The sequence below is a fragment of the Eleutherodactylus coqui genome, chromosome 2 (genome assembly GCF_035609145.1).
Source record: "Eleutherodactylus coqui strain aEleCoq1 chromosome 2, aEleCoq1.hap1, whole genome shotgun sequence".
In the NCBI taxonomy this organism is placed as follows: Eukaryota; Metazoa; Chordata; class Amphibia; order Anura; family Eleutherodactylidae; genus Eleutherodactylus; species Eleutherodactylus coqui.
Genome location: NC_089838.1, coordinates 261,593,355 through 261,621,249, shown reverse-complemented (window position 1 = coordinate 261,621,249; position 27,895 = coordinate 261,593,355). Strand labels below are relative to the sequence as shown.

At 42.7% G+C, this 27,895-nt stretch overlaps 1 protein-coding gene across 3 annotated transcripts in view; it reads right to left on the bottom strand.

Moving 5' to 3' along the window:
* Positions 1-782: 782 nt before the first annotated feature.
* Positions 783-27,895, bottom strand: part of RASL12 (RAS like family 12) — a 62,228-nt gene continuing 35,115 nt past the window's right edge. For all 3 annotated transcript variants that reach the window (XM_066592895.1, XM_066592896.1, XM_066592897.1), the window contains exons 3-6: positions 24,324-24,380; positions 19,118-19,191; positions 10,777-10,967; positions 783-4,912 (exon numbers count right to left, since the gene is read on the bottom strand). In XM_066592895.1, the coding sequence (XP_066448992.1) occupies positions 4,525-4,912; positions 10,777-10,967; positions 19,118-19,191; positions 24,324-24,380 (710 nt within the window). In that variant the 3' untranslated portion in view covers positions 783-4,524. The remainder of the gene's footprint in view (positions 4,913-10,776; positions 10,968-19,117; positions 19,192-24,323; positions 24,381-27,895) is intronic.

Below are 27,895 nucleotides of genomic sequence, written 5' to 3'. Positions count from 1 at the left end.
TTGTCCAGTACCAGACAGTCACTTTAAAGGGGTTGGCCATGGGTTTTGTGAGGCATTGCAGCTCAATGGAGCTGAGCTGCAATACCAGATACAAGCCCACTGACATGGGTGACATTGTGTTTGGAAGAAAACAGACATGTTTTTCTAACCCTGGAAAGCCCCTTTAATTACTTTGCAACATATACAGTAGAGGTCTCCAACTTTTTGTACCCAGACATCCACCTTCAACCTTGAGTGATGATCTAAAGCCACGTTAGCCTCAAAAATATTAAATGTGGAGAAACAAGAAATCCTGAAATTGGAAACATCAGTAAATAAATAATTTCACGGTGTGAAATGTGACATTGGTATTAAACCATCCAGATTGGCAATGTTAGAGCAGGAGCCGTCTGGACACAATTGTGGCTTCAGTATTTTACTGAGAAGGCATTACTGAATAATTGCTTACTCCAATGATTGCCTCTCCATGAAGAACGATCGTCTTTGTCCACAGCTCCATTAGACGAGCAGAGATTTCAGCTATCTCCCCTTCATTGCAGTAATGGTAACATGAGTATGGAAGCTCGTCAAGAATTGTTCTATTAACCAACACTAAACAGGCCCTTAATATTCCTAGAATAAATAGTTTTAGGGATTATATAATAAAATTATTTTTATTTTTGACACCTTATTAGAACCAGTGTTGGACAGGGTTATATTGGGCCCCCAAGGGAAATTATTATGAGCGCCCATCCTTCAGCTACACAGAACCAGTACAACAAAAGAATCTCCAGCTCAGCAAATGGTAGAAAAACTCTTTATTGGAGACAATTAACATCCAAAAATTGACATCAAATGCGTTTCAGATATGCAATACGTCTTTCTTCGTTGCATTTATCCTACATATGGTGCATCCAACATACATCATAGAACACACAATGTACTCTACAACATAAATGACATTGAATCTGTTACACAAATGATATAATCCTTTAAAGGGTTTTCCCACATCTTAAAATTGACTTACAGCCACTCTGTACTTCCCGATTGCTGCTGACCAGGACATGGGACTGCTGCAGCCAATCATTGGCTATAGAAAGTCACTGCCATGGCCAGTGATTGGCTGTAGCTGTTACATGTCCTAGTCAGCAGCAACTAGGAAGAACAGAGCGGTTATGAATCCAGTTTTAAGTTGTGGGAAAACCTCTTTAAATTGATAAATATTTCTCATAGTCGAAGTAACCCGGGTTTAGGTGTCATCATGGAGTGATGACCGATTCACCAATGCATATGGGCTAGTATGTGATTATGTTCAAGCCGCTAAGACAGCCCATATTACATCTAGGACACGTGTCTATAGGATTAATAATTGAGTACCGTGCTATTTAAATGTTTAGTGGGTATTTGGGGTTACCGTATATACTCGAGTATTAGCTGACCCGAATATAAGCCGAGACAATAAGTTTCACCACAAAAAACTGGGGAAACGTATTGACTCGAGTATATACTGTGTAAAAAAAAAAAAACCTCCATACTCACCTCCCAGTCTGTTCAGCAAGCTGCTTGAATTCTCACTGCTGTCATCCCCCGCCGTCGGCTCTGCTCGGCTCTGCCAGCGCTGTGTAAGTAAGCGCTGTGATTGGATTGAGCGCCAGCCAATCACAGACGGCGCTCGATCCAATCACAGCGCTGACGGTAGGGGATTTGAAAGCTGAGCAGGGAGAGGACAGCGGGGAGAATTCTAAAGCAGCTTGATTGGCTGTGCATGATCGAGTGCCGGCAGTGATTGGCTGGCGCTCGATCCAATCACAGCTCTTACTTACACAGCGCCGATGGCGGGGAATGACAGAGCCGAACAGAGAGGACGGCAGGGGATGATTCAAGCAGCCTGCCGCAGCACACAGATGCCAGCTGGGAGGTGAGTATGGAGGTTTGTTTTTTTTTAAACCTTTCCCTGACTCGAGTATAAGCCGAGGGGGGCTTTTTAAGCACAAAAAAATGTGCTGAAAAACTAGGCTTATAGTCGAGTATATACAGTAAATGCAAGGAAGAAGGAATTGTTGCATGCCTTTTGTTTTTTGGTTGTGTTTGGCATGTTAATTTTTTGGATTTCCTTTGTCTCCAACATAGAATTTTTCTACCGTCTACTAAACTGAATATTCTTTGGTTGCACCCTTAAGTCTCCGGCTATGCTTTGGGTGCTATGGACATGGGCACAAGTGGTGAGCTGGTTGCTTTTCTGCTTGGGTACATGGCATTGGTCTCACTAAATACACCATTATACAGGAAATGTACTAGTGCAGTGATGCCATCCAAGCCCATAATGCTATAGCAGATAAGAGATACCCAGCACTGCTTGCCACAGACTGTCTAATTGACTTTATTCTTATATATTTATGTATACAACATCATCATCTATCATCTTTGTCAAAATGATTTGAAATGCATTATATGCCTGTTTTTCATTACAGCATTATAGTAGTTAGCCAAACAGGAATAGTCTGCAAGGCATGCTGCACCCCTCAGTTTTTCACCTCTTCTTTCATCTATGTTTTGGCCATTTATTTAAATAGTCATTGAAATTGTACATGTAGAGTTAAATTGCTCCAAATCGGCAGATGTATTCTACATGTCTATGTATATTTTTTAAGTTTTTCATTCTTCTGGGACAATCAAAGAAACTCTGGAGTGAAGATTTAAATTTTTTACCCATGGCACCATTTTCTCTAGAAGCAGTCCTACATTCATGCATACATGGAAGGAGGGTGTTGCTACTGTTGTTTAAAGGTATATGGTGGGGGGGGGGGGGGGGGTCAGGTATGATGACAACAAAAATGCTGATCTAAGTGAACAACATGAGATGGCAAGATCGGTGGAGTTTATTTAGTCATATCTCTCAATAGGGGCTTGCCCTATAGGGGAATTTTAAGCTTGGGCTATCAGCTGGAGGCTATATCTGATGTTGGTAACCAGTATTATTAGGGCACTGTATGGTACTAGTATTTGGACACTGTATAACCCCATTTAAGCTTGTATGGCAATATATTTAAGACTAATAGGGTCTCCGAAAATAGGGCCTGGGGCATTGATCTTTTAGGATGTTAGCAATGCTCAGCATAGGAAGCCTTGAATGCTACAGGCCAAAGGCAAGAGCTTGACATTAGAGGACATCCAGTCCTTCAAAGAATTAGTGCATGTAAATAGTCTTTCCTCCAGACACCGATGAAAAGAAGCTTTTACAGTTGGAGGATGCCCCATATTTGATGTCTTCTCTTGATGGATTCTGGAATGATGTTGTGTATAACAGAAGCTGGCAATGCAGCAAACCTCAGTTGTCAGCCACAGGAAGCAAGTACATTCCATCCGCTCATCACCGTTCAGAACCAAATATATCTGTCTGATAATACCGTGTGGGATGAATGGTTGGCAGCGAGAGTAGTCTGAACATCTGGATAACACATCATCAATACGTGAGTATTCAGCATAGACATACAAAAGCTCTGGCATATAATTCCATGTGGTTTTCACTCTGGTCTTCTCAGTTCTGGGAATATACAACATATACAGTATCAGCACACAGCGTTTATGCTTCAGGAAAAAGATGACCTTCCTCTTCATCCTTCAGTGTTTCAAGTAAACATCTCTCTTTTTTGGCTGATGAATGAAAGTATTTGGCGGTGGAGTATAAAGCTGCAGTGTAACGTTCTTGCATCTTATGGAGATCCTTCAACTAAGTTTAGTTCTTGTAAAATCCAATTAATGTAGCGATATGTTGTGTTCACACTAGCATTATGGCCTCCTTTCGTAAAGAAGCCATGAAGAGTCCATTTGCAAAGGATCCCAAGAACTTTTGAAGGATCTCATTGACTTTTAATGGGTCCATTAAGTTTTTCTTGGGTTTACAGTGATCTTTACAGCAATGATAGTTTTTCAGATTCACTAGTCATGCCATCAAAATTGCTGGAGCTCTTGGTGAGCAGTGAATAACACAGATGTGAACAGTGCTATAGAGTAAAGAATGGTTTGAGTAACCCAAGCATTAATACCTCTTCCCTGTCCTCACTCCAATGTCAATTTGGCATTGAGCTGAAGACTCAGAATATACTGGTTGCTAGAGACAAGCAGCCCGAAAACCCAATTTAGTTAAGCAACCAATTTGTCTTAAAAGGGGTTGTACCAGCATTGAAAGTTATCCCCTATTCACAGGATAGGTGATAAGTGATCAATGGAGGTCTGACCACTGGGACCCCCACCTATCCCAAGATTGGAGGCCCTAAATTGAGCGATGGTCGAGCATGTGAACTGCCGCTCCATGCATTTCAATAGGACTGACAAAAATAGCCAAACATTTGATAAAAACTAGAATAAAAACCTCTTTTAAAGCTCTGCACCATGCTTTTGCTCTTACTGCATTGTTACTCTATAAATTTTAACTTAAAACCCTATTCGATTATAGAAAGTGCTCAATCTCATCATCCGGAGTAGTCTATAATTCATGTTATAAATAGAGAAGTATGTATGATGACCAGTTTGGGCTTCTTGGCATTAGAAGATCTTGAAACCCTTAAGGAGGGTGAGTGTGGGTGCCTTGCGTTTGCTCATTGCTCTAGAAGACTTCACGGTGACAAGTTTGGCTTGAGCCACAGAGGGAATTTCCTTGTAGCCCAGGGGGGACAAAGTGCTGAGTGTCGGCATACCATGGCGGCTGGAGGGTGAAGTAGAGGACAAAGGAGGCAATCCAAGTAGTGCCCTCTCCTCAGTGATGTACAGTGGTGGTCTTAAAGATGCGCATCTATCTGTTTCTCTCCTCACCTCCTGTATGGCATCATAAAACACTTTTTGCACCAATCGGAAATCCAGACAAGCAGAGACTTCACGAAACAGACAGCCATGACGGGATGCCAAAGCTGATCCATCTGCTATACTGACCTGTCTGAGAAAGGACACAGAAATACTGCTTAGGTAACTGGGATATCACAAAGTGCATTAAATAAAGAATGTGACTAGTAAATCCAACTTTCCATATCTGCCAGTACACTCTTATGTTCTTCATTCTAGGGATATTTTAATGTCATTCTTGTCTAACATCCAATTACTTGACAGGTTCCTGCTACTATATGAATCACTATGAATACAGGGCAACATAATCCCATCCTCCCACCGTGAAAACTCTTTTCTTGTTGGTTGAGAAATGTTCTACATATTGTTATCCAAATACAGTAACATTTAAAGGGGCTGTCTAGCAAAATAAAGTTAGTCCCTATCCACAGGGTGGAACTATCTGCGAGGGTGTCCAACTGCTGGGACCCCACTGATCATTGGAATGGGGGTTCCAGAGATCCCTGAAAGATCAAGTGAATAGGGGATAACTTTATGTTGTTCGACACTCCCTTTGAAGAACTCTAAACCTTTGAAATTTTCCTTTTCTTGACATTAGTATTAAAGTTGTTGTACAGCAACTATTTAAAAAAACACCCCAGCTGTCCACAGGTTATATAGAGTATTGCAGTTCAATCCTGGTCACTTTAATAAAAATTAGCTGCAATACCAGAAACAACCTCTGGGGAAGGGTGGAGCTGTTTCTGGAGAAAATCAGCCATGTTTAATGTAGTAAGTAACTCTGCAGGACAACAGACATTTGTCTACCCTCCACCCAGAACTCATTTGATGACCAATGGACAAACTATGAAGGAGAGGTCACTATATTCATCGTACATAGTGAGGAAATATCTGTTCTTTCACATTACCAGACAAAACATTGCTTTCTATAGGATTGCAAATATAGGAACTAGAGTTAATGCATATGAATGCTCCCCAGAAAAATTCAGTCTTTCTAATACAGTTGTGAAAGTAGGTTTAAAACACACTTTGATACCTGCATTCCTTGAATATAAGCAAAGCATTCTCATAGATGAGAGTAGGAGCAGAGCAGAGAGCCTAGCTGGACAGGAGGAGGCAGAAGAAAAGAGAAAGCATCATATAGTAATATAATACATAAGAACAAAATGAATAGCACACAGTCACATGCATTCCGGGATATTTAAAATTCTCCAAAAGCGGTTGTTGGGCACTTTTGCTATTGATACCCTATCCGCGGGATAGGTCATCAATAGTTGATTGACGGGGTTCTGCTGCTCACAGACCGATCAGCTAATCACTTAGCACTGTCCTAAGGATAGGTCATCAATGGTAGAAATCCTGGACAACCCCTTTTATGATTTCCAGGGATGAAAAAAACTTTAAAATGCCAATGTGTTAAAATATCTGGTTCCCAATTTACAGTCTTTGTCAAAAAAAAGTCAAGCACCTAGAAGGAGTTGTCCTTTTGTTGCAAAACTCGGCATGCAGTTACATCTCAGCCAGTATGTGACTGATTAGAGTTGTGGGGTGATTAAATGAACATTCTTGCCACCTGAGGCCCTGAAAGTGGTTCCATCCTTGCCATATAAAAAAGCTCTCAGCAAATACTTGTGTGTAGTGACCTTTTTTTCTACTTGTGTACAGCTTGTTGACCACTAGACATGCCTCTAAGACGCAATTGAAAAGATTTTGCACAGCTAACAGGATTTGAGAGGGGCGCATTATTGGAATACAAGAAGCTGGATGGTCGTATCAAGGAATTGCCGCCACCTGGGCCGTTCTGTCCAGACTTTTAGGAGGTGTTGGGACCAGTGGATGTGTGAGGGCACACACACAAGGTGACCAAGCTCAGGACGCCCTCGGCAGACCACCAGTAGAGAGTCTGATCGGTTAAAACACAAGCAGCTCCAAGTATTTTGTTGTCTGCCATCCAGAGACAGGTGGTGCCATTGTTATAGGTACTTGGTCTGACAGCACCCATTACATGTACAGCCTTTGACACCCACTCACCATCGCCTTCATTTACAGTGGTATCGTGAATCAGGAAATTGGACTGCTATAGAGTGGAGTTGGGTTGTCTTCAGCGATTAATCCAGGTTTAGGTTGGGTACTAACAACGGAAGTGTTCATGTCTGGAGACCTTGGGGTGAGCACCTCAATCCTGCTTTTGCTGTGGATTGACATACTGTCCCCACTGCTGGTGGGATGGTCTGGGGTGGCCATCGCATACGACAGTCAGTTACTCCCACGAGGGACAATGACAGCTCAGCGATATGTTCAGGACATCTTGCAGCCACATATGTTCCTACAACACATAAAGGCTGTTTGTAACGGCCGAAACGTTGCGTGATTACTGAAGATGGAATAAAGATTTTGATACCTGTTTTACTGCACTTGAACGTTCCTGCTGCCATTTTTGGATAAAGCCACATATGTTCCTGTCATGGCGGCTTCCAAGAGGTATTTTTCAGCAGGATAATGCTCAGCCACACACGGCAAGGGTGTCACATGAATGTCTCCACAGCATTGTCATACTATCACCAATAAAACATGTATGGGACCATCTGGGACGCCAACTTCGTCTGTGTACAAGTTTGCATGGCCTAGAGGCTCAGTTACAACAAATGAGGACCGATATGCCGCAGGATACCATACGGGACACCTATGCCTCAATGCCCGGCCATATCACATATTGTTTCCAAGCTAGAGGTAGTACAACAGGGTACTAGAGCCTCCATGCCTGGCCATATCACATCTTGCATCCAAGCTAGAGGCGGCCCAACAGGGCAGTAGAGACTCCATGCCCCCCATATCACATCTTGTATCCAAGCTAGAGGCGGTACAACAGGGTACTAGAGCCTCCATGCCTGGCCATATCCCATTTTGCATCCAAGATAGAGGTGGCCCAACAGGGAAGTAGAGACTCCATACCCCCGTATCACATCTTGTATTCAAGCTAGAGGCAGTACAACAGGGTACTAGAGCCTCCCTTTTCAGGGGTCAGTTTTCTGCAATACATTTTCCTTTTCCTTTTACTGTAATCACTTACTTATATCAACATTACAGTCACACATAAAGTTTCATGGATTCTACCAACTTCTTCTAGGGGAGGGATTTTTCTTACAATGAGTGTACTTGCCTTTATGGTGCCTCATTGTAACCTTGCAAATGCCTTTCAAGTTCCCTGCCGCATCATTGTATAGACAACATAGCACACCACAGAGGGTCTTGATTGGGTACCTGTTCACATGACTTATCATTCATAGAGGTGACACATCACATGTGCAGGTAGCTACTCATGATGTATACACAAAGATGAAATGGTGCTCCAAGAAGCAGCATTAATTCAAATTATAACTTAAAGGGGTTGTCTAGTTGCGATCTGTTGATGGGCCTATCCATAGCATAGGCCATCAATAGTAGACTGGTGGGGCTCCAGGACCACTAACAATCAGCTGTTTTCTGCGCCAGTGTGCTTGTGCACTGAGCTGATTGCTACAAGAAGCAGACAGCCCTGTTACTATTGTGGTGGTCAAACTTATTAAGTCAAAGTTTCTACTAATTTCAATGACAACTTGGCCTGCAATACCAAACCTGGCCACTGCAGTGGGAACAAAACTGTTTGCTTCCTGCAGAAATCAGCTTGATGCACAAGCGTACCATCCCAGAAGACAGTTGACCAGCAAGGATTCTGCGCGGCAGAGCCCCACGGATCTGCTGCTGATGGCCTATCCTGCTGAAAGTCCATCAATCGTTTGCAACTGGACAGCCCCTTTAATTTCCGCAACTGTACTGGCAGCCATATTGCAGGCATAGCAATACTTAAAGAACTGTCAGCTCTCCTGACCCGGCTATGTTAGGAAACACTCATTCCCCATAAATAAAAAATTCAAGAACATCTTTTGTACCATTCCCTTTACTCCTCTTCAAAACGTATACATAAACTGACAACTGGGTGTTACCAATGTAACCCTTTTCAGTGGGACATGTCCCTACACATTCTGACACTTTGCAACCAGTGCTTACGAGGGGCATCCTCTATGATTAGGAGAAAGAAGTTTTCTGTACCAACATTAGAAGTTCTTTACTGTAAGAGCAGTGAGTCTATGGAACTCTCTGCCTGAGGACGTGGTGATGGCGAACTAGATAAAAGAGTTCAAGAGGGGCCTGGACGCCTTTCTTGAATGTATTATGTTATACGTTATAGTCAGTAGATTTCTGGTGATGGGTCGCGAATCAGGAATTTATTCTGATTACCAGATTTGGAGCGGGGAAGACATTTTTTCCCCTAAAATTAGGATAACTGGCTTCTTCCAGATAAACATTGCAGGATAATAGGTTGAATGGACGTCTGTCTATTTTCAGCCTTACAAACTATGTTACTATGATGACCGTGTCAGAAAGTGCAGAACCACAACCGATTGACCAGGAGAACAGTATCTGCCAGTTGTGAATGTATTCAAACATTTCCAGGAAAGATAACAGGAACAGCACAATATAGAGTGCTAAGAGAAAATGCCTTGGAATTTGTATGCCATGGGGAATGCTAGTATTTAGTAAAACAGACGTGAGGAATTGGGGTGTCTCCTGTTTAAAAAGAACAAATATAAAAAGGGAGACTGATTCCATTTAAAGAGGACTTCTCATGCCCCGCTGACTCAACAAAGCTATTCTCTTGTTTATACTCCCACCGTTTTCCGGTAGAGTCTCTTCTTAAGGCGTTTTCAGACAAGCCGAGTGACGGCATCGCTAGTTCGGTCTCTTGTGCACTCCGTTTATACAGGCAGATATATCGTTGGCTCTTCTAACGAGAAATCGTTCAGAATCATTCAGTCATTCACATTCTCTGTATAAGGGTTCTTTTACACGAGCGTAGCGATTTGCGGTAGGCTGTGTCACGGCTACAGCTCGACTGAAAATCGCGTGAAGGGGCACACAAAAACCGCCATTTGTGCACCTGTTCAGACGGCCCGGGTCTGACGCATATACGCAGAGCCCAGATTGCCATCAGGTGGGGGGAAACAGTTTAGCTCTGCTAAACTGCCTCCCCCTTTCTGCCCCCTCACCGACTCTCGATAATGGAAGGGGACGGGAGCTAGTGTGCTAAGCTCCCGCTCCCTCTTCGCCCCTTGTCGGCTGCCAGCAATAGGAGGGGGATGGGTGGGAGCTTAGGAACTAGCAAACAACCGGCAAGGGGCGGAGAGGAGGAGGGAAGGGGGTGGGAGTTTAGCAGTCACGCTGCTAAACTCCCTCCTACCTGCCTTCTCCAGAAGCCACCATAGGCTCCCATAGGAGCCTATGGGAGCTGCCACCGCATTCCAGCCAGGAAGATAGTTCCTGAACTATTTTTCCTGCCTGGCGTAAAAGTGCCCAGTCGAAATGTGGACTGTATGCGCTATCTTGGCCAGCAGGGCACTTTTATGCCGTGGGAATACGCCCATCTGAACTGATGCATCGTAAACCAATGCATCAGATTAGCAGCATACAGTATATCAGCTGGGCATGAAAGCGCGGCCGATATACGCTCGTATGAATGAAGCCTAAGAACGATTGAAAAAGCACTGTTTAAACTGAATGATAAGTGAACGAGCCAACAATGATTTTTATGCCTGCTTAAAATGAACGATTGGTTAGTCGTTCGGTCATTGGGTCACATTTAGACTGAACAATGATCTCTCGATTGAATGATTTTTTTTTAACAATAATCATTCTGTCTAAAAGCACCCTTAGTTTTGGTCTCCAGTTAGGTGGGTGGTCCACACCACTCAATGTCAATCAAGTCAATCAAGTCTGACCCATTGGGGACTCATTTATGAGGACATGACAGACCCTCCTTAATTATTGGGTGAAGCCCTGCTGTTTGTGCTGCAACAATGTCCATTCGGTAATTCCCACTTCCACCTTGTTAGCAGTAGTATGAGGGGTATAGTGTGATACCTGTATCGTTCCATGTCCAGCTTGTTCCCCAGTAACAGAACTGGGCTCTCATGTACTGCTCCCTTGTTATACTGAGAGATGATCTCCAAATATTGACAGCATGCTTCAAAACTCTGTCTGTTATCAATGCTGTAGACCACCAGAAAGGCATTAGCCCAGTGTAAGTATCGCTCTGGATTCACTGGCCCGTCCTACAACCAAAAGAATGGAATTGCAGTTTAATAAAAACGAAGCATTTATGAATATTATGCCTTTTATACACTCAACTAATGAAATGACAAGAAGGCATCAATCCAAAACAGCGCCACTCTCGTGCATGGGTTGTGTTTGGTATTGCTGCTCACCCCAATTGCCTTTACTATATAAGAGTAGAAACAGAACTGTCCTTAGGTGAGTCCCACCTGTGTGGTTGCACAAAGCACATTTTTGGTATATTATATTTACACCATTCGATGGAACACTATATGGAGATGAGGGGGCCAAAAAACAGTATGGCATAGAGCACTGCAACGGTCCACTGAACATACCTTATTCTGGGCAGCAGGAAAGTTTATTCTGGTCACGGTGATGCCAGCACTCCAACTGGGTTCTCGGAGGTGAGACGGCGATGTGATAATTGAGCTGAGTCCAGTATACTTTAGAAATCTGGGAGTGCGCAGATTTATTGAATTTTATGTTTTGGAAAAGCAACAGAATTTACAATTCTTCCACAAAGCTCTTGAATGAAGTACACAGAGATGCATTACTATGCAGACAATTGAACATGAAGAGAAAATACAAAGATATTAATTTGATTAAGACGTGACTTAACGCTCTCTCCTTAATTTACACTGGACTGAATTTAAAAGACAATATCCCCCTAGGTATTTTATCTGAAGATTTGATTTTAGTTAGTGAAGTGTAACTGAAGTAGAGAAGAAGGTGTCTGAGTGACTAATCCTGACTTTGAATTCACTGGATAGTTATGACTCACTGTTTGTAGAAGGGCAACTTTGGAAAGTCTCCACTCCCTCTGCAGTGGGATGATAAGGGAACGGGTTTTCACCATGCTCAACCTTGACAGGAAACATGTTGAATTGCTGACTTGCTTCTGTGCGTGTACCCCCTCCCTTCCAGCACGGCTGACTGCAACCTCTCCTCTTTTACTCCTGGCTGCATCTGCCTAACTGCTCACTGACTCCTCCTTTTAACCCCACTGTTCAGTTCCTGCACTTTCTGGACTCCTCCCACTCTTGCATAGGGACTTGTGTTGTGGCTTTCCTGCCCTTGGACTCTGCACCAGTGAAATTAAACCTGACTGCCAGCCAATGAGAGACCAGCTGACATCAGTGTTAAGCTCTAGGCTTAGAGAATAAGGGGAGACACAGGATCTCTCCTACAGACGTCACCATCTACATCCATGGACGGCATACAGACAGGTGTGACCGGACAAGTGTGCTGTGAGTGTTCTGTAGGACCTGCTGGGCCACTACAGCACCATACAACATAAGACCAGCCACAAGTAGGAGGAGTATGGACACAAATGTGAGCAAGCAATCAGATGTCATCAGAAGACCAAAAGTTACTGACTTTTTTTTCAGTTATCAGAAAGTAAAAAGTAAAAAAAAAACAAATAATTTAATTTATAGTAGTTTATTTTTTTTACCATCTAGGTCCCCCATGAAGTCATATAAGACCTCTGGGGGTCATTCACATTGTCTTTTTTAAATTTTTTATTTCACACTTTTCCACTGTAGCTGGGGCATCCGTAGGACCCCTAGTTACAGGTGAAAGCATCCCTCTGTAGTGACAGTAGTCAATGGCAGAGTTGATCTGGTTCTGCTAGGACTCTGCAGCTCTGCTTTGGCAAGGGGGACCTGGCGGTCATGTGATCACCAGGTCGAATAGTGGAAGTAACACTTCCACTATCTCTCTTCACTACATAGCATTTACTGAGCACTATGTACCCTGCAAGAGAGAAGGCAGAAGCTGCTAAATAGTGCTTCTGCCTTCCCATCCAGGTCTTCGGCTAGATTGACGTATTTTTACTATCGGCCAGGATTAAAGCTCAGAACCAAGTGCTGTAAATTTACTGTGCTTGGTCCTTAAGGGGTTAAAAAAAAACCTTCTGACGTGACAGAGGTCAGTAAAACAAACTGGCAGAAACACAAAGCTCAGCTCTGTGCCTGTTTAGCTGTCATCAGCAAGTGGTGTACCAGCTCCATAGACTTTGTATAGAGTCATGTACACCACTCCAAGCAGGGACAGAAACAGCCGAATGGGCACAGTGCTCAACTGAGTGCTTTTGCTGTTTGCTTTAGAGATTGGTGGATTTCTTTGCATCTAGCCCCACCGATTGACACTTCTGAGACGTTACTATTGAAAAGGGGAAATATATGTGTAAGGGTCCAGTTGGTCCTACAGAACACTCACAGCACACTTGTCCTGTCTCACCTGTCTGTATGCCGTCCATGGACACAGAAGGTGCCGTCTGTGGAAGAAACCCTGTGTCTCCCCTTCTGCTCTAAGCCTAGAACTCAACCCTGATGTCAGCTGGTTCCTCATTGGCTGACAGTCAGGTTTAATTTCACTGGTGCAGAGCCCCAAAGGCGGGAAACAAACATTTAGTCCCTATTCAAGAGTGAGAGGAGTTAAAAAAGTGCGGGATGAGAGATGATAAAAAGGGAGTGAAAGTGAGCAGTTAGTCAGACTCAGTCCGGTGTGAGTAAGGAGAGGTTGCAGTTCTGTTGTCAGATAGGAGATTTCAGTTTCATCACATTTTGTCACCCGAGGTAGAGTGAGGTGAAAAATCAACTCCCTCGGCATCCTACAGCAGAGAAAGAGAAGAACCTTTCAGAGGCCCATCTTTCACAATCAGTGAGTTATATAGCTACCCAGTGAAATCCAAGCCAGGATTAGCATACTGCCACTTGTCCCTCTGCTTCACAAATTCTTCAGTCAAGACCAAGTCAATTACTCATCTAAATTTATTAGTGGAGAAATGGTCTAATCAAGCAATATCCAGTAAAGGAAGAAAGAGAATTTAGAGTATCATCAATTCAATACTGCTACATCTTCTTGTTGTATTTAAACTGCCTGTTTATTGCTGCAAGCACATTAAAGAGAACTGTTATCCAAGTGTTACTGCAATTTTCTAAGTTAGTAAATCTGCACACTCTAAGATTGCTAAACTACCACTGGACTTGTCTCCGTTATTTCTGCGGCATTTCATTCTGAGTGTCCAGTTAGAGTGTTGGCATCACGTGACAAGGACTAGGCCTTCGGCCATACGGACAGTAAATTAATTGGGCCGTTACATGTGGATGCATGCCATGTTATTGATGCCATATACGGTTTGTTATAATATGACCAGTTGTGGTTTTATTCTGTTTGAGATGATGTAGTGGGATTATGCTGTATCACCTTTAGATTATATTAGGAGGAGTGGTGCTTCTTCCTTATGGTGGTCACGTGGAACGTGAGGACTCGCACCCTTCTGCCCAGATATACATAGCTTGTAAGTACACCATTGGGCAGTGTTTTAGCGCCAAGTGTTTGTGTGAAGAAGCTGGCTACCGGCTTAACAGTTGTCTCAACGCCTCCAGTAGGTCCAGGATGTCTAGGCTTCTGGTCAGGCTCGAGTTAATCCTGTTCCCCTTTCGGATTCAGCTTATAGCCATGGGCAGTTTTCCTGACTACAGGAAAAACAGTGTCCTTCGTTTTCCGTAGGAGACTACCACCATCTTCATCCTCACTTGTGTAGTCGCGCCTGGTTACAGTTAGAGTGCCTACAGTAATCCCATTGAGGCCTAGTGAATAGGATCATGCTAACCCAAGATTCAGGAGTTTTATTTGATTTATGGACTGATATCTCCACTCTATGGACATGAGATGGAAGACCTTGTTGTTGTTTGTAAACGTTAAAGTGTACTTACCTTCGTAAGAATTGATTCAGAGACTCTGTCAGATTGACTCCCTGAGCTGTTATATACAGAGAAACTAAGAACTTACTTTGATTAGCCCTAGTGACGAGGCAAATTCCCAAGGGCACAATTGTTTATGCTGAGCAAGCAAACTGTTTACAAGTTATTGTTTCGGTTAATAAAGTGACTTTTACAAATTGGCCCAGTGAACCATGCCTTAAATATTGAATCCATACGGCTGAAAGTCCATGGCGTCTGTCCTTCAGGCATGCAATCACCAGTATGTCCGGGCCCATGGTTATGGTATTAAGCGTAAACCTGAGAGCTCCCCGGTTAGGGCAGTCCTAACCAGATGAGACCTACCTCACTATTGGCGGACCCCCCTTACACTATGAAATGTCAGAACTTTTGTAAAGTTTAGCTATCCTTTAAACCCCTGCGCTTTCTGGACTTTGAAGTCCAATGGACGGTATTATTAGTGATTGACTGCTGTCTCTGTAGGCACAGTTATACAGAGGACTGTGAGGCTGGCTGCACACAAACAGGTCAGATTCTGCATGCAGGAGCCTGCAGCAGAATCCGGACTTGTGCCCTGCCAGCATTCTGCGCATACATGTATTAATCTGTATTGTGGATGGCTGTGGCGAACCATCGTCGGACATGCGCAGTACATTTTTTCTTTTCAGAACTCTGTTCTTTCCATGCTGTCGCTAGACGATGACCGGGTACCCACAGCCAATCTGCAATTGACATTGCGGAAAGGCTGCGGGTTGGATAGCTTACATTAACTTTAATGAAACCCATCTGCGTGGAATCTCGACAAAAATAGAACATGCTGCGATTTAATTCCCATGAGTGGAAATCATAATCGCTGTCTGCTCATGTGAGCGGACATGTGAATCTTCCATTTTTGCAATGGATGCGAAAAGCCGTGTATCGTCCGCAGGGGTGATGATTGCGGATTTTGCAATTCAAATCCGGTCGTGTGCAGCTGGCTTAAGTCATAGATAGGACCACCCACTGGACTCCTAAACCCCAAAATAGTAGTATAGATTACAAGTTATAGAGATAGCCACCGACTGTCTGTCCGCTGTCTCTAACACTATGTCCTCTCTCTTCCTAAAACTGAACCTATCAAAAACTGACCTACTGGTGTTTCCACCCTCCACTAACCGACCTCATCCTGACATCTCCATCTCAGTGTGTGGCACCACCATAACTCCTAGACAACATGCCCACTGCCTTGAGGTTATATTCGACCCCAATCTCTGATTTACCCCCTATATCCAAACTCTCGCCCAAACATGTCAGCTGCACCTCAACAACATCGCAAGAATCCACCCTTTTTGCACTGTGGAGACGCTAAAAACGCTCACTGTTGCCCTCATCCACTCTCGGCTCAATTATTGCAACTCGTTGCTGATCGGCCTCCCCTGCACCAGACTCTACCCTCTCCAATCCATTCTGAATACGGCAGCCAGGCTCATCTTCCTGTCCAGTCGCTACTCGGATGCCTCTGCCCTGTGACGGTCACTGCACTGGCTTCCTGTCAAATACAAAATACAATTCAAACTCACCACCCTCATCCACAAAGCTCTCCACAGCACCGCACCACCCTACAATGCTTCCTTCATCTCAATCCACCACCCAGCCCGCACCCTCCACTCCACTAATAAAATCAGATTAAGCGCCCCTTTAATTTAAACCTCTCTGCCGCCTCCAAGACTTCTCCAGAGCAGCACCAGTCCTCTGGAACGCACTACCCCAAACTATCCGGGCAATCCATGACTCACAAAACTTAAGGCGTACTCTAAAACACACCTCTTCAGGGAGGCATACCACATCCCCTAAGCCAAACCCCTCTGTACTCCACCTGACAACATGCTCCCTGTCCTACTGCCTGCAATCCCTACTAGCCGCCATCAACCGCCCCCTGCAGTCATACCGATGCAGTCACTATAGACTCAACCTGACCATAGTCTATGTGTATAGCACCCCTTACCCTTCACCTCACCATACCGTGCACATCTCCAGCCCCTTACCTTCTGTATTACCCCATTATCTGTAGTATGTAAGCTTGTTGGAGCAGAACCCTCACCCCTCCTGTCTCCATCAATTGATTACTTCATGTAACAGTGGTTTTTGTATCTCTGTTTTTTGTATCTGTTCCCCTGTTTTGTAAGCGCTGTGGAATATGTTGGCGCCTTATAAATAAAGGTTATTATTGCTATTATACATCAATCTGCTCAGAGCTTCCTGCTCTATAATATGATGTCTGCAGATGAGACAACATGTTCAATGTACAGGCTCCCTTTAAAGGAATACTTTAGCCAAAACCAGTACATTATGGTTGATTTGGACCCAGAGGGGTTGTACATAGCATATGTACATGTACATGTTGTATTAGTCCCCTATCATGTACACCCCTCAGGCCCTGCACTAGACAGACATAACACAGTGTATCAATTTTGTCTGGAGTGTTTTTTTTCATTACAATTGTTTTTTATTCCAACACAAAGGCTATATGCACATGTGACAAATGTTACACTGTAGTCAATGGGATTTTATGACGTGGTATGCATGGTAACGTTTCTTACAGAATGCATATAGTTGGATTATTACTCTTCACCTTTTCTAATAACGCTGTGAAGCAGAATGTCAGTGAACTCCAAACCTTTGACCTACTGGTGGCTTTCTGTTCCCTGGGATTATATTGTACTCTGGTCAACAAGTCCTCAGCTAAGGTCAGCAGGTTTGAATAAGGACAGTACAGTTCATGGCTCACGCATTTTCAGCTAATATCAAGAGATCTTGATCATTTCTAACTCACTTCAAAGGCCCCTTTGAATTTGCCCAAGACTCAGATCAAAAGATTCATTGTCCAATACAGGAGCACTCTGTCTGTTTTACAACCTGAGCAGAGTCTGTCAAATCCCAACAAAGAGGCTCACTATCCTATCGGTACAGGCCAAAACAAGGTTGAGAATTAACTCTTTATTGCTCTTTGAAAACAGAGCTTATACATCATGAAATGCAAAAATTATGTATTTAAGAATAACTGTTCTACAACTGATACATCTGCATTTATGGCCAACCCTTCTCGTAAGTATGCCCATAAGCACATTATCCTAGTACAACATTGACTAAATATATGTCTAGGCCTGTTCAGACCTCATGGGAATTCCATTTAAAATCCCAAAATGGCACCCTTGAACTGAACCTATTAAAGCGGATTTCCAGTTTCAGGACACAATTCAGTCTTGGGACAGGAGGGGGGGTATATTGCCTGCAGTTTTTCTTCTCTGTCCCTCACCAATCCACCAGATACGGTGACCTATTTTTGGCCGTCCAAGATGATTGACACAATTTTCTAACTACCTAATGCAGACTGTGCACTGTTCTCTGATTGACCAGTGCTGATCATGTGAGCAGCTCTAGCCAATTAGAGAAAAGATATAGTCTAACACTAGCAATGTACTATAGGGATTAGGTAGTGGGAAGGTTGTGCCAGCCATCTTGGATTGCTCAAAATGGGATCCAGAACCAGTAGATCAGAGGAATGACAAAAAAGAACTGTAGGCAAAATATACTTCCTTCTCCTCCAGACACAATCTTCTTTATGATTTGGCCTCTGTGTGCAATAATACCCACAGACGTGGACTATAAAGGGGATGTATATTTGACGTGTATCAGAAGCGTAACTTGAAGCTGCTGGGCCACAGTGCAAAATCTGGAACTGGGCCCACAACTATAAAGCTTCATTGATAGTATTGGTATGCAATATGGGGTAGAGAGACTTTATGGGCCTCCTAGGGCTCCTGGACTCATGTGCAACCGCACCCTCTGCACACCCTATACTTATACCCCTGACGTGTATAAATGGAGGATAGGCCCTCTGAATTATTTCCTTTGACAGACCTTGGCTACTTGAGTTCAACCCTGGCTGGCAGTCGCAGTAGAACTTCTGGGTCACATTTAGCTTTTGGATCCATAGTTGAACAACTTTGATTTGAGAATGGCCATAAACTACATCTCTATGTAAAATCATCTCATAAATCCCAACTCACTGTTATTAGTTTACCAATATCTGACCTAGCAGAGCAAACTCTCTTATTAAGGGCTCCTGCACACAGGCAGATTTGATTTGCGGAATCTGGGGCCGGTGGCTGCCCCCAAATTCTGCAGCAAATACCGCCTTATAGCCTCCTATGGAGAACCGCTGCTTCCTGCACATGAGCGAAAAGCAACTGCGATTTCCGCTCGTGGAGAGAAAAATCACAGCATGCTCCATTTCTGTATGGTATGAAATGAAATGAGTAATAAAGGGTTTCCATCTATTTGTCTTTAAGTTGACTACTACGGAGGACCTGAAGACACAATATTCAGAAAATCTCCATGACTTGTTTAGACTTGTGAGGTTTTTGGCATTCTGTACTCACCGGATCAGCTGTGTCCATAACTCTTACGAGGACTGGCTCCTGGTCTACTATTTCTTCTTTACTATATGTGTCTTCTGCAATATCAACCAAAAAAAATGAATAGTTTGATTTAGTACATGTAAGGGATATTTACTGAGATATTTGTATGAAAGCGCAAGAGCAATAACTTTTGGAATGACCAGCGCTTAATCATTCGATAGTCATCCTATGTAAAAGGACCCTTAAGCTCTATTTACACACACACAGATGATCTCTCAAAATTTGTCAGAAACTGACAGCTTGGAGCGATCATTTTGCATTAGCTACTAATAGGCTAATCAGCCCATTAGTAGCTAACTAGTAATTATTAGGACATTATAGTAGCAGTGTTTCTGGTGGCACATCACACTCACAGCAGCTTGATTACCACAAAAGACAAATACTGCTTGGCTCCTCCCACTGCAGTGACATCAACACAGGATCTCTGTGGTGGTGGTTGGTCAATGTGTTCTGTCAGGACTGCTGAGTTGTGTAGGAAATTATAGTACCAGTGTTTCTGGTGGCGCAATGCGCCACACAGCTCTGCTACATGGTAAATGCACACACACAGATCTACTACACCCCACACATCACACACACAGCTTGGCTTCTCCTACAGCAGTGACATCACCACAGGCCCTTCAGCCCACTGGATCTCTGTGGTGGTAGGTCAGTGTGTTCTGTCAGGACTGCTGAGTTGTGTCTTCTGAGATAATAACGGCTTAGTTGTATTCTCAGTGTTTTATTTTTGTCCTCTCCTTCCAAGAGCCCTCACTGTGGTGTTCTTCTGTGTTTTATATATGTTGTAGGACCTTTGATGGCATGACTAGGGGGCGGAGCAATTACGTCAGCAAGGGCAGAGCATGAGAAACACATACATAAAGACAAGTGGTCATTAGTAGTTTGACTAGCTTTATTTGCATGTATTTAGAGAACATCGGATGGTCTGTTCTCTAAATACATTGCCTTTGTTCTCCAGCAGGACAGCAGCTGAAAGAATGTTATCAGCGCTGCCCATGGAGAACTCAGCTTGCAGTCTCTTTTATTAGGGGCGACGGATATTAAGCTAAGCTAAATTTAGTGATGGACAAAAAGTGCATGGTAAGTGCACGATGGGCACACATTTACAGTAACGATTATCGTTCTAAAGATGGCTTTTATACTATATTTTTTGGGAGGAGGTGGATGAATAAAAAACAGCAAATCTCTCATTGTTTTTTCTACACTGTTCACCATGTGGGATAAATAGCATATTTTTATAGTTCAGGTGATTTATGAACATGGCAATACCTAAAATGTGTACTTGTTTTTTCAATTCAAAAATGAGTTTTGTGGCGATAAATGTGTATTTTTTACGATGTTTTTTTAAAATTTACACTTTAACTTGAAGGAGGCCTGATTGTTTGATCGCTGTTATACTACACTGAACAACCTAAGTAGTGCAGTATAGTATGTCTGTGGCAGATCTCTGCTGGACACAGGATCTAAAAATTTGCATTTCACTGCAGACCTGATTACTGTGATAACCCATTGGTTGCTTTACATGTTTTTTGGGTGCTATGGAACCCATTGGCACCCCACATTTACAGTTACAGAAGGAGTCCCATCCTCTGTCAACCACTTAGATACTGTGGTTACTATTGACCCTGGTATGTAAGAGATTAAATGGCCAGGAACTGAGGTATCTTTGCTCCCAGCCTTTAAAGCAGAAGTCTGGCTGTCAGTAGATTCAAGCCTTTGCCTTGGCCGTCATAAAAACACAGCAGCTTACCCTATGTAAAAACATATATGGTCGATCAGCAAGGGATGAATAGTGGACATACACACGGTCTATATAGATGAAGGGGGCGATCTCAGAATCATTTCCTCTGATCCAACGAACCCCAGTCTGATACTGAATATAGCAGAGCTATAAGACTGCATTCTCATAGACTCTGTTATGACTATTGGAAAAACTGTCGTTACACATTATACACTTGGATGAAAATGTAACATTGTGGTTACCCCATAAGACATTATGTATTCTAGCACCACAGTAATATACCAGTGTGCTCATATTCCAAACCACAGGGTGGTACACCGTCAAAAAATGGATAAACGGAAAGACTAACATATGGAAAAAAAATAGTTAATCCATTTAATTAAATATGAACGGCTTTGGCCGGATTCAACAGTTCTGACAGAATATGAGTTACACTCCCTTGGAGAAGTGTTCTCAACAAACTCTGAGTGAAAACATTTACTTCACAGCCTGTCTGGGCACTGGAGGATTTCTTAAGCATCAGAAGAAAGATTCATATCTCTTTAATCTCTGCCATTAATCAGCCTGATTCCTGACCAATTTCTGCATCTTGTCATATTAACGAAGACAATTATTTCCACAAGACAGAGTCCAGATAACTTTCCTCTGCTCTAAAAACCCTCTGGCATGGGTTTACTTCCAAATATAACTCATTTTCCAGCTTACGACTTGAATGTTAAGGCAACTATCTCTAGATATTTATAAGCTGTAGATGTAAGGTCAGCCATCCCATACAAACTACAGTTTACTTAGAACCACCTATCAATTTAATAGAATTGATGTGGAGCAGCACAGGATTTGGGCAACATCAGTACGGTTTCTCCATATGCTTCCAATTTTTTATTAGATGGAATTCAACAGAAAAACTATTTTGCTACGCTCCATTAGACAACGAATTACAAAAATATTCTCCCTTACAAGTCTAGGGAAGAATAAGTCTGCAATTAGTTGCCAAATAGAGGCACCATATGACGGCGCATATACAGGGTGAGCCATGGAAAAGTAGCCTGGCACCACACCCTTATAACAGCTGTCTGGAAGAAAATCTGTCTTTCTTGCCCATAGCAACCAATCACAGCGTAGCTTTCATTTCTTATACTATGGAGGTAAAATGAAAGCTGTGCTATGATTGGTTGCTATGGGCAAGAAAGACATATTTTTTTTAGACAATTTTTATAAGAGTGTGGAGCCGGCCAACTTTTCCGTGGCCACCCTGTACTATAAAATTGTAGGGTGTGCTGTGTACATGAGACTTACTGGGCATCTTTTTATTCCAAGTAATGGTTCTATCTACAAAAGTAAAATAATTTATTCCTTCTTTACTTGCTCCTTGCACATGGCAAGAAGTAGATAGGGTTAAGAGAAGCTGGGGGCCCCAAGATAAACTTTTGCATCCAGGCCCATAAGCCTTTAGCTACACCCCTGATAGGATCTACTACTGAAAAACATAGTAGGTTAGGAAGTTCCAGAAGAGTCACCAAGACACAATCAGTAGAAAAAGTTTCTGATTCAAATATCACTTCAGCAAGAAGCTTGAAATCATTCAATATTCTATCCTGGTCTAAGAAATGTCTGTGGGTTTAAATGCATTGCCAAGGTCTGAGGCCTTTCTTTGTAGAAAATTGTTGAAGGTCCCAGTGACAGGATAACATCCCCCTAAGGCCTTTGGCATACTAGCGTATTTTGGGACCTTATGTTATCTGTGTAATTCCATGAACAGCATATGGCCCAATTATTACCTATGAGGCTATACACATGGATAGCCACATGGAACAATGGTCCCTGTGAAAAAAATAAATATCATGCTATTTCTGTCTGTTTCACAAATGGGATTCAATCAGTTCCACTCTAGATTCATTAGTAAGCTCCCCCTTCCCCCACCACCACCTTCCTATGGGAGATGAACCTAGAGTGGAACTGATTGAATCTCCGGCTTCATTGTACCAGGAATCTAGTGGTCCCCTATTCCGATATAGAGGGTAGCCCACTAAGACTCTAGATCCAACAGATGATCCAGTAGTAAATACATCTCTGGAATCAACCTAGTGAACTCCTGTATCACAACAGATCGAGTTTTTTCTAGCTACGTAGTTTTCTCGATAGGAGACTCTACAATTTTAAGGTGTCCCCCGTACCAGAGTACTCTTAGGATCTGTGTGTGAATCACTATCAGTCTGAACTACAAAATAGTGTATGAATAAACATCTATCAACACACTCCACTCAGATACATTTCTTCCTTAAGTAGGGGCTGTATGTCATTTCTCCACCTACATTGGTGTGTGAGAATTATCTAGGCTCCATTTGGTGTTTCTTCCTCATGAGGGACTAATACATTGGAGTTTGGGCCTTGGTTCTTTTTCCGGGTGTGAAACTCTTTACCCGTGAACTAGACTAGAGGCACTCCTTTTTCCAGCCCCCTCTACGGACCTAATGTATGAGTATAAGTGCATTTAGTTTTCTATGTATCTAGAAAGAATTTATTCTACATTCTACTGTCCGACCAAGATCTCTAAAAAGATAGATAATCTACACAAGGCTGGTGGGTTTCATTTAAGATTGTTTATGTTGACTTATACTTGTGAAGCCCAAAAAGCTATTTTATTTATTTACATTATTAAAAGTTAAGTTTTAGGTATCAGCCCAGGATAAATAGGCTTATACTCACATCTCTCCCCCGCTGTGACCCGAACCGCTGCTCTGGGTAACCCCTCTGATATCACAGACTTCCCCACCCTGTTTATGGGATGTCACAGGTGCTGCAGCCAATAACAGAACTCAACAATTGAGTACTAAGCTCTGTCATTGGCTGCAGCGCCTGTGATCTGGGCAGGACTGCAGCCTGTACACAAACTGCGGAAGCAGGACCAAGTAATGGCACAAGACACAGCAGGAGCCGGGAGAGTCGAGTATGTGACGATTTGTTATTTTATGGCAGGGGAGCTGGATTTTATGTAAATTGTACATCTTGGAAAATCCCTTTAACATAAAAGTCCCCAAATGGTCTTTTACTGACCTAACATTTAGGATTGGCTAGAAAAAAGAAAAGATGTCTCATATATCAAAATTAAAGGGAATGTGCGAATACACAGTTTTCTGTTTTGGCAATGGAGCAGGGAACCATATATGCCCATATATCCTTATTAAGTATATGAACAGTGGATGCCCCCTTTATGCGGTAGATAATGAAAATACAAATCAAAAATCTATATTAAAGTATTACTTTATAAATATCAAGTAAATTAAGGTTTACAAAAGCTTCATTTTTTACTATTCTTTCAAGAATAAGAATAATAATTACAAAATAAAAAGTGGTAATTATGTGTGTAAAATGATCCTCTTCATGTCTACGTGTTCCATCTCTACATCCATAATACAGAATACTCACCAAGGAAGGGATCGTATTCACTTATAAACCTTCTGGTCAGGAATTTCACCGTCAGTGCTGGGAAAAAAGAGGAGATTATTGAGGATTTTATATAATCTACAATGTAATCCGAATGGTGTTCCATCACCCAATGTGAAACTATTAGATCAGTAACATTGACCACATCAGCTTGCATCTGCTAAAGCTATCTGGACTGTCCAGGGATTTTGGATATGGAAAAGGCTGATTTAGAGTGGTCAGAACTTCTGGTCGGAGGTTCCATCACAAATGAGGCTGAAAATACTGGAAGAAACAGCGGTGCATGCAGCACTTTTCTTCCGTTCAAAAGCCGGGCAGTTGGGTGAATGTGGGTGGACCTCATTATAGTCACTGGGATTCACCTGGCACTGTTCAGTTCTGTCCAGAGATGGAACTGTTCAGGGATTCCCCTTCCCCGCTCCTCGAATGGAACAGCGAAGCAGAATCCCTGCAGCAGATGGGAAACCCATCTTAGACCATTTTCTGACACATATATGTGCTTTTTAATCATCAGACATATGTTGTCTGATGGGAGATATCTGTGGAACGGTGGTTCCACACCTGTATTGGGGTTTCTGCTTTCCTGCTGTGCTCGGGGAGCAGGAAAGGGGCATCCCCAGCGCCGAACGGACCCCATGGTCCATTCGCTTTCTGCTCAGTTGCCCGCTTTTAGCTGGGAGAAAAAGTGCTGCATGTATTTTGAGCAAGATCTGAAATGGAACCTCTGACCAGAGGCTCCGACGCAGATGTGAAACTTATAGCATTCTTATCTGAAATTACATCCTCCATAGAGTAACCATTCAGAAAACAGCTGTCTGACATCCCCAATATATGGCCATCTTAACAGGCCTGCCAAGTTGTCAACAATGGCAAAAGTATCCATTGGACAGGGTTTATCATCGACTAAATAAGTGCACTTTGGGTTCACTGAATACATTCTAAGACCATTGGGGGGCGACATTTTCCTTCACATGTACTTATCAGCGATCATTGAAGGTCATTATCTTATATAACAGTATAGAAGTAGTAAAGAGCATTTACCTTTTACTTGTAGCTGTTTCTGGAAAAGCTGGGGCAAACTTAGTGACATATTTGCTGTTTTTTTTCATATTTTAGGGAAAAATGCTCCTTAATTATAGATAAAACAAGAAGCAGAAGAACAAGTACATTGAGCATTTGCTCACGTATCATTGTCATTGCTTCTGGAGGAGAATACAGTGATGCATGTGACACCACAAAGTGGCAAGTGCCTTCAGCTCCCTAGTACAGAACCACTGGCGTAACTATAGGGGATGTGGTTGCACCCAGGCCCAGGAGCCTTAGGGGGCCCATAAGGCCTCTCCTCTTCATGTAGTGAGCCCAGTACTATGAGTAAAGCATTATAGTTAGGGGCCCTGTTACAGGTTTTACACTGGGGCCCAGGAGCTTCAATTTACACCTTCTGTACAGAACCATAAGTACACTGTGCCACAGTACAGGTTGCATGCAGACGACGGCTCCACTGACGTTGGTTCTACTTGGCACCAGCTAATAAAACCACAGCTGTAGTTGATAATATGTGATTCAGTATATATGATGCCAGCATTATGGTGTTATGGCAAATATTTTAATATGTTTTTGTAGCACCGGTAAAGTTCATTATAGGCATTGTATCGCTGGCAAAAGATAGGCAAAGCATATTATTGTTGGAACTAGAGATGGCACAATATTCTCAAGCTGACACACAGATCAGCTCATTATTGTTGGCATCACATATAGATCAGCACATTATTGTTGGCACTAGATATTACTCGGTTTTTGTATCAGACATATTTTGTATAATATTCTTGGCACTACATGTGCTTGAGGTAGTTTTATCTGAACTTATTGTGAGTCACCTTAGCACTTTGGCACATTGTTTGCAGGCTAAATTCTTTACTTTAGTTAACCTTGTGTTTTTCATAAAGAAATAAGGTTGACCATTGTAGTCTTGTAGCATTTATGTAGCATTTATTTAAATACAAGTAGATCCAATGGACAGCATGAGAATGGGCATAGCTATAGGGAGTGTCGATGTAGCAGTCACACCACAACCCTGGTGCCCAAGAGGGTAAAAAAATAAACTGTAAAGGCTGTCATGTTCCAGCGGTAACATGCCAGCGTTTACAGCTCATAATCTAAGCCTAAATGGAAAACGAACCCTCACCCTAAGCCTGCAGGGCTGGCAAAAAGCACTGTAGACGCTGCTAGGACCTTCAAGGCTTGACCCAATCGGGAGCTAGGGGGGTTGTGACAGGAGCGTTCCTCCTATCAAACCCCTAGCTTCTGGTGGCATCAAGATACAATAATACCCCTGCATTCTAAATAGTATACACAGGGCCCCCTTATAGGCTGGTGCCCAGGAGCTTAGATTTATGCCTCTGGGCATGAAGGAGACAGGGTTGCCATTTTTTTCCATTAAAAATGCTAGCCAAATTAATAGGATAGAAAAGGGGCATGGTTTGGGGGCATGGATTCACATAGACTTATTGATGTGAATACATGAATCACAGTTCTATGGGAAGGACCCCCAGGCCACATGTGTTTCAGCCTCTGTATTATCACTTCTTTTTGCTAAGGCCTAAGGGATTAAGACCGGGAGTGCAGATAGTATACCTCTAAATAATGCAGTCACCAAATCATGGCCCAGACCACCATGAAGACTTCTTCCAGCCACAATTCCTTTCTGCACATAAACTCCACATCCTGCTGCTACCCTCAAGACCTTCACAGTGCTTCCTACATGGTAATATTTCTTCTTTTGTGCCCCACAAAAAATGCCCCCTCACAGTCATAATTCCTCTATTATGCCCATCACAAAATAATAATACCTTCTTTGTGCCCCCGGTAATAGAGCCTTCCTTTTTGGTCTCGCGCAGTAATAATATCCACTCTATGCCCTTCACGAATACCCTGTTTCCCTGAAAATAAGACATCCCCGAAAATAAGACATAGCATGATTTTCCTGAATTTCTGAGGATGCAAAATGATTTTTCAGGCTTTTTGAGGATGCTTGAAATATAAGCCCTACTCCAAAATTAAGCCCCGCTAACAGTTAATTAAAAAAAAGTCAATTTAAATAGTGTCCAGGCAGCTATACATGTAAAAAAGTTAAACCTTTTTGAACAAAAATTAATATAAGACACTGTCTTATTTTCGGGGAAACACGGTAGTTTGCCCCCCTTATGCCCCCACATAGTAATAATCCCCCATTGTGCCAAAGTAATAATTCCCCTTTGCACTCCCTACAGGGCAATAGTGCAACATTTGTACTCTACACTAACAATCCCACTGTTCGCCTCCAAGGTAATAATATCCCCTGTGGTCTGCAGAGACAATCTGTGGGGTCCACGGTCACTCACTGTTATTTTCAAAGAAATGTGCAGCAGCACTGAGTGCACCAATTAAACAGGAGGAGAAACGTAATGCGATCCTCCGCTAAGGGACAAACAAAGGTGACAGCATTGCTTCTTTGACTATCTGATGTAGACTTTGCACTAGTACACATCACTAGTCTAAGATACTACATGCTGATC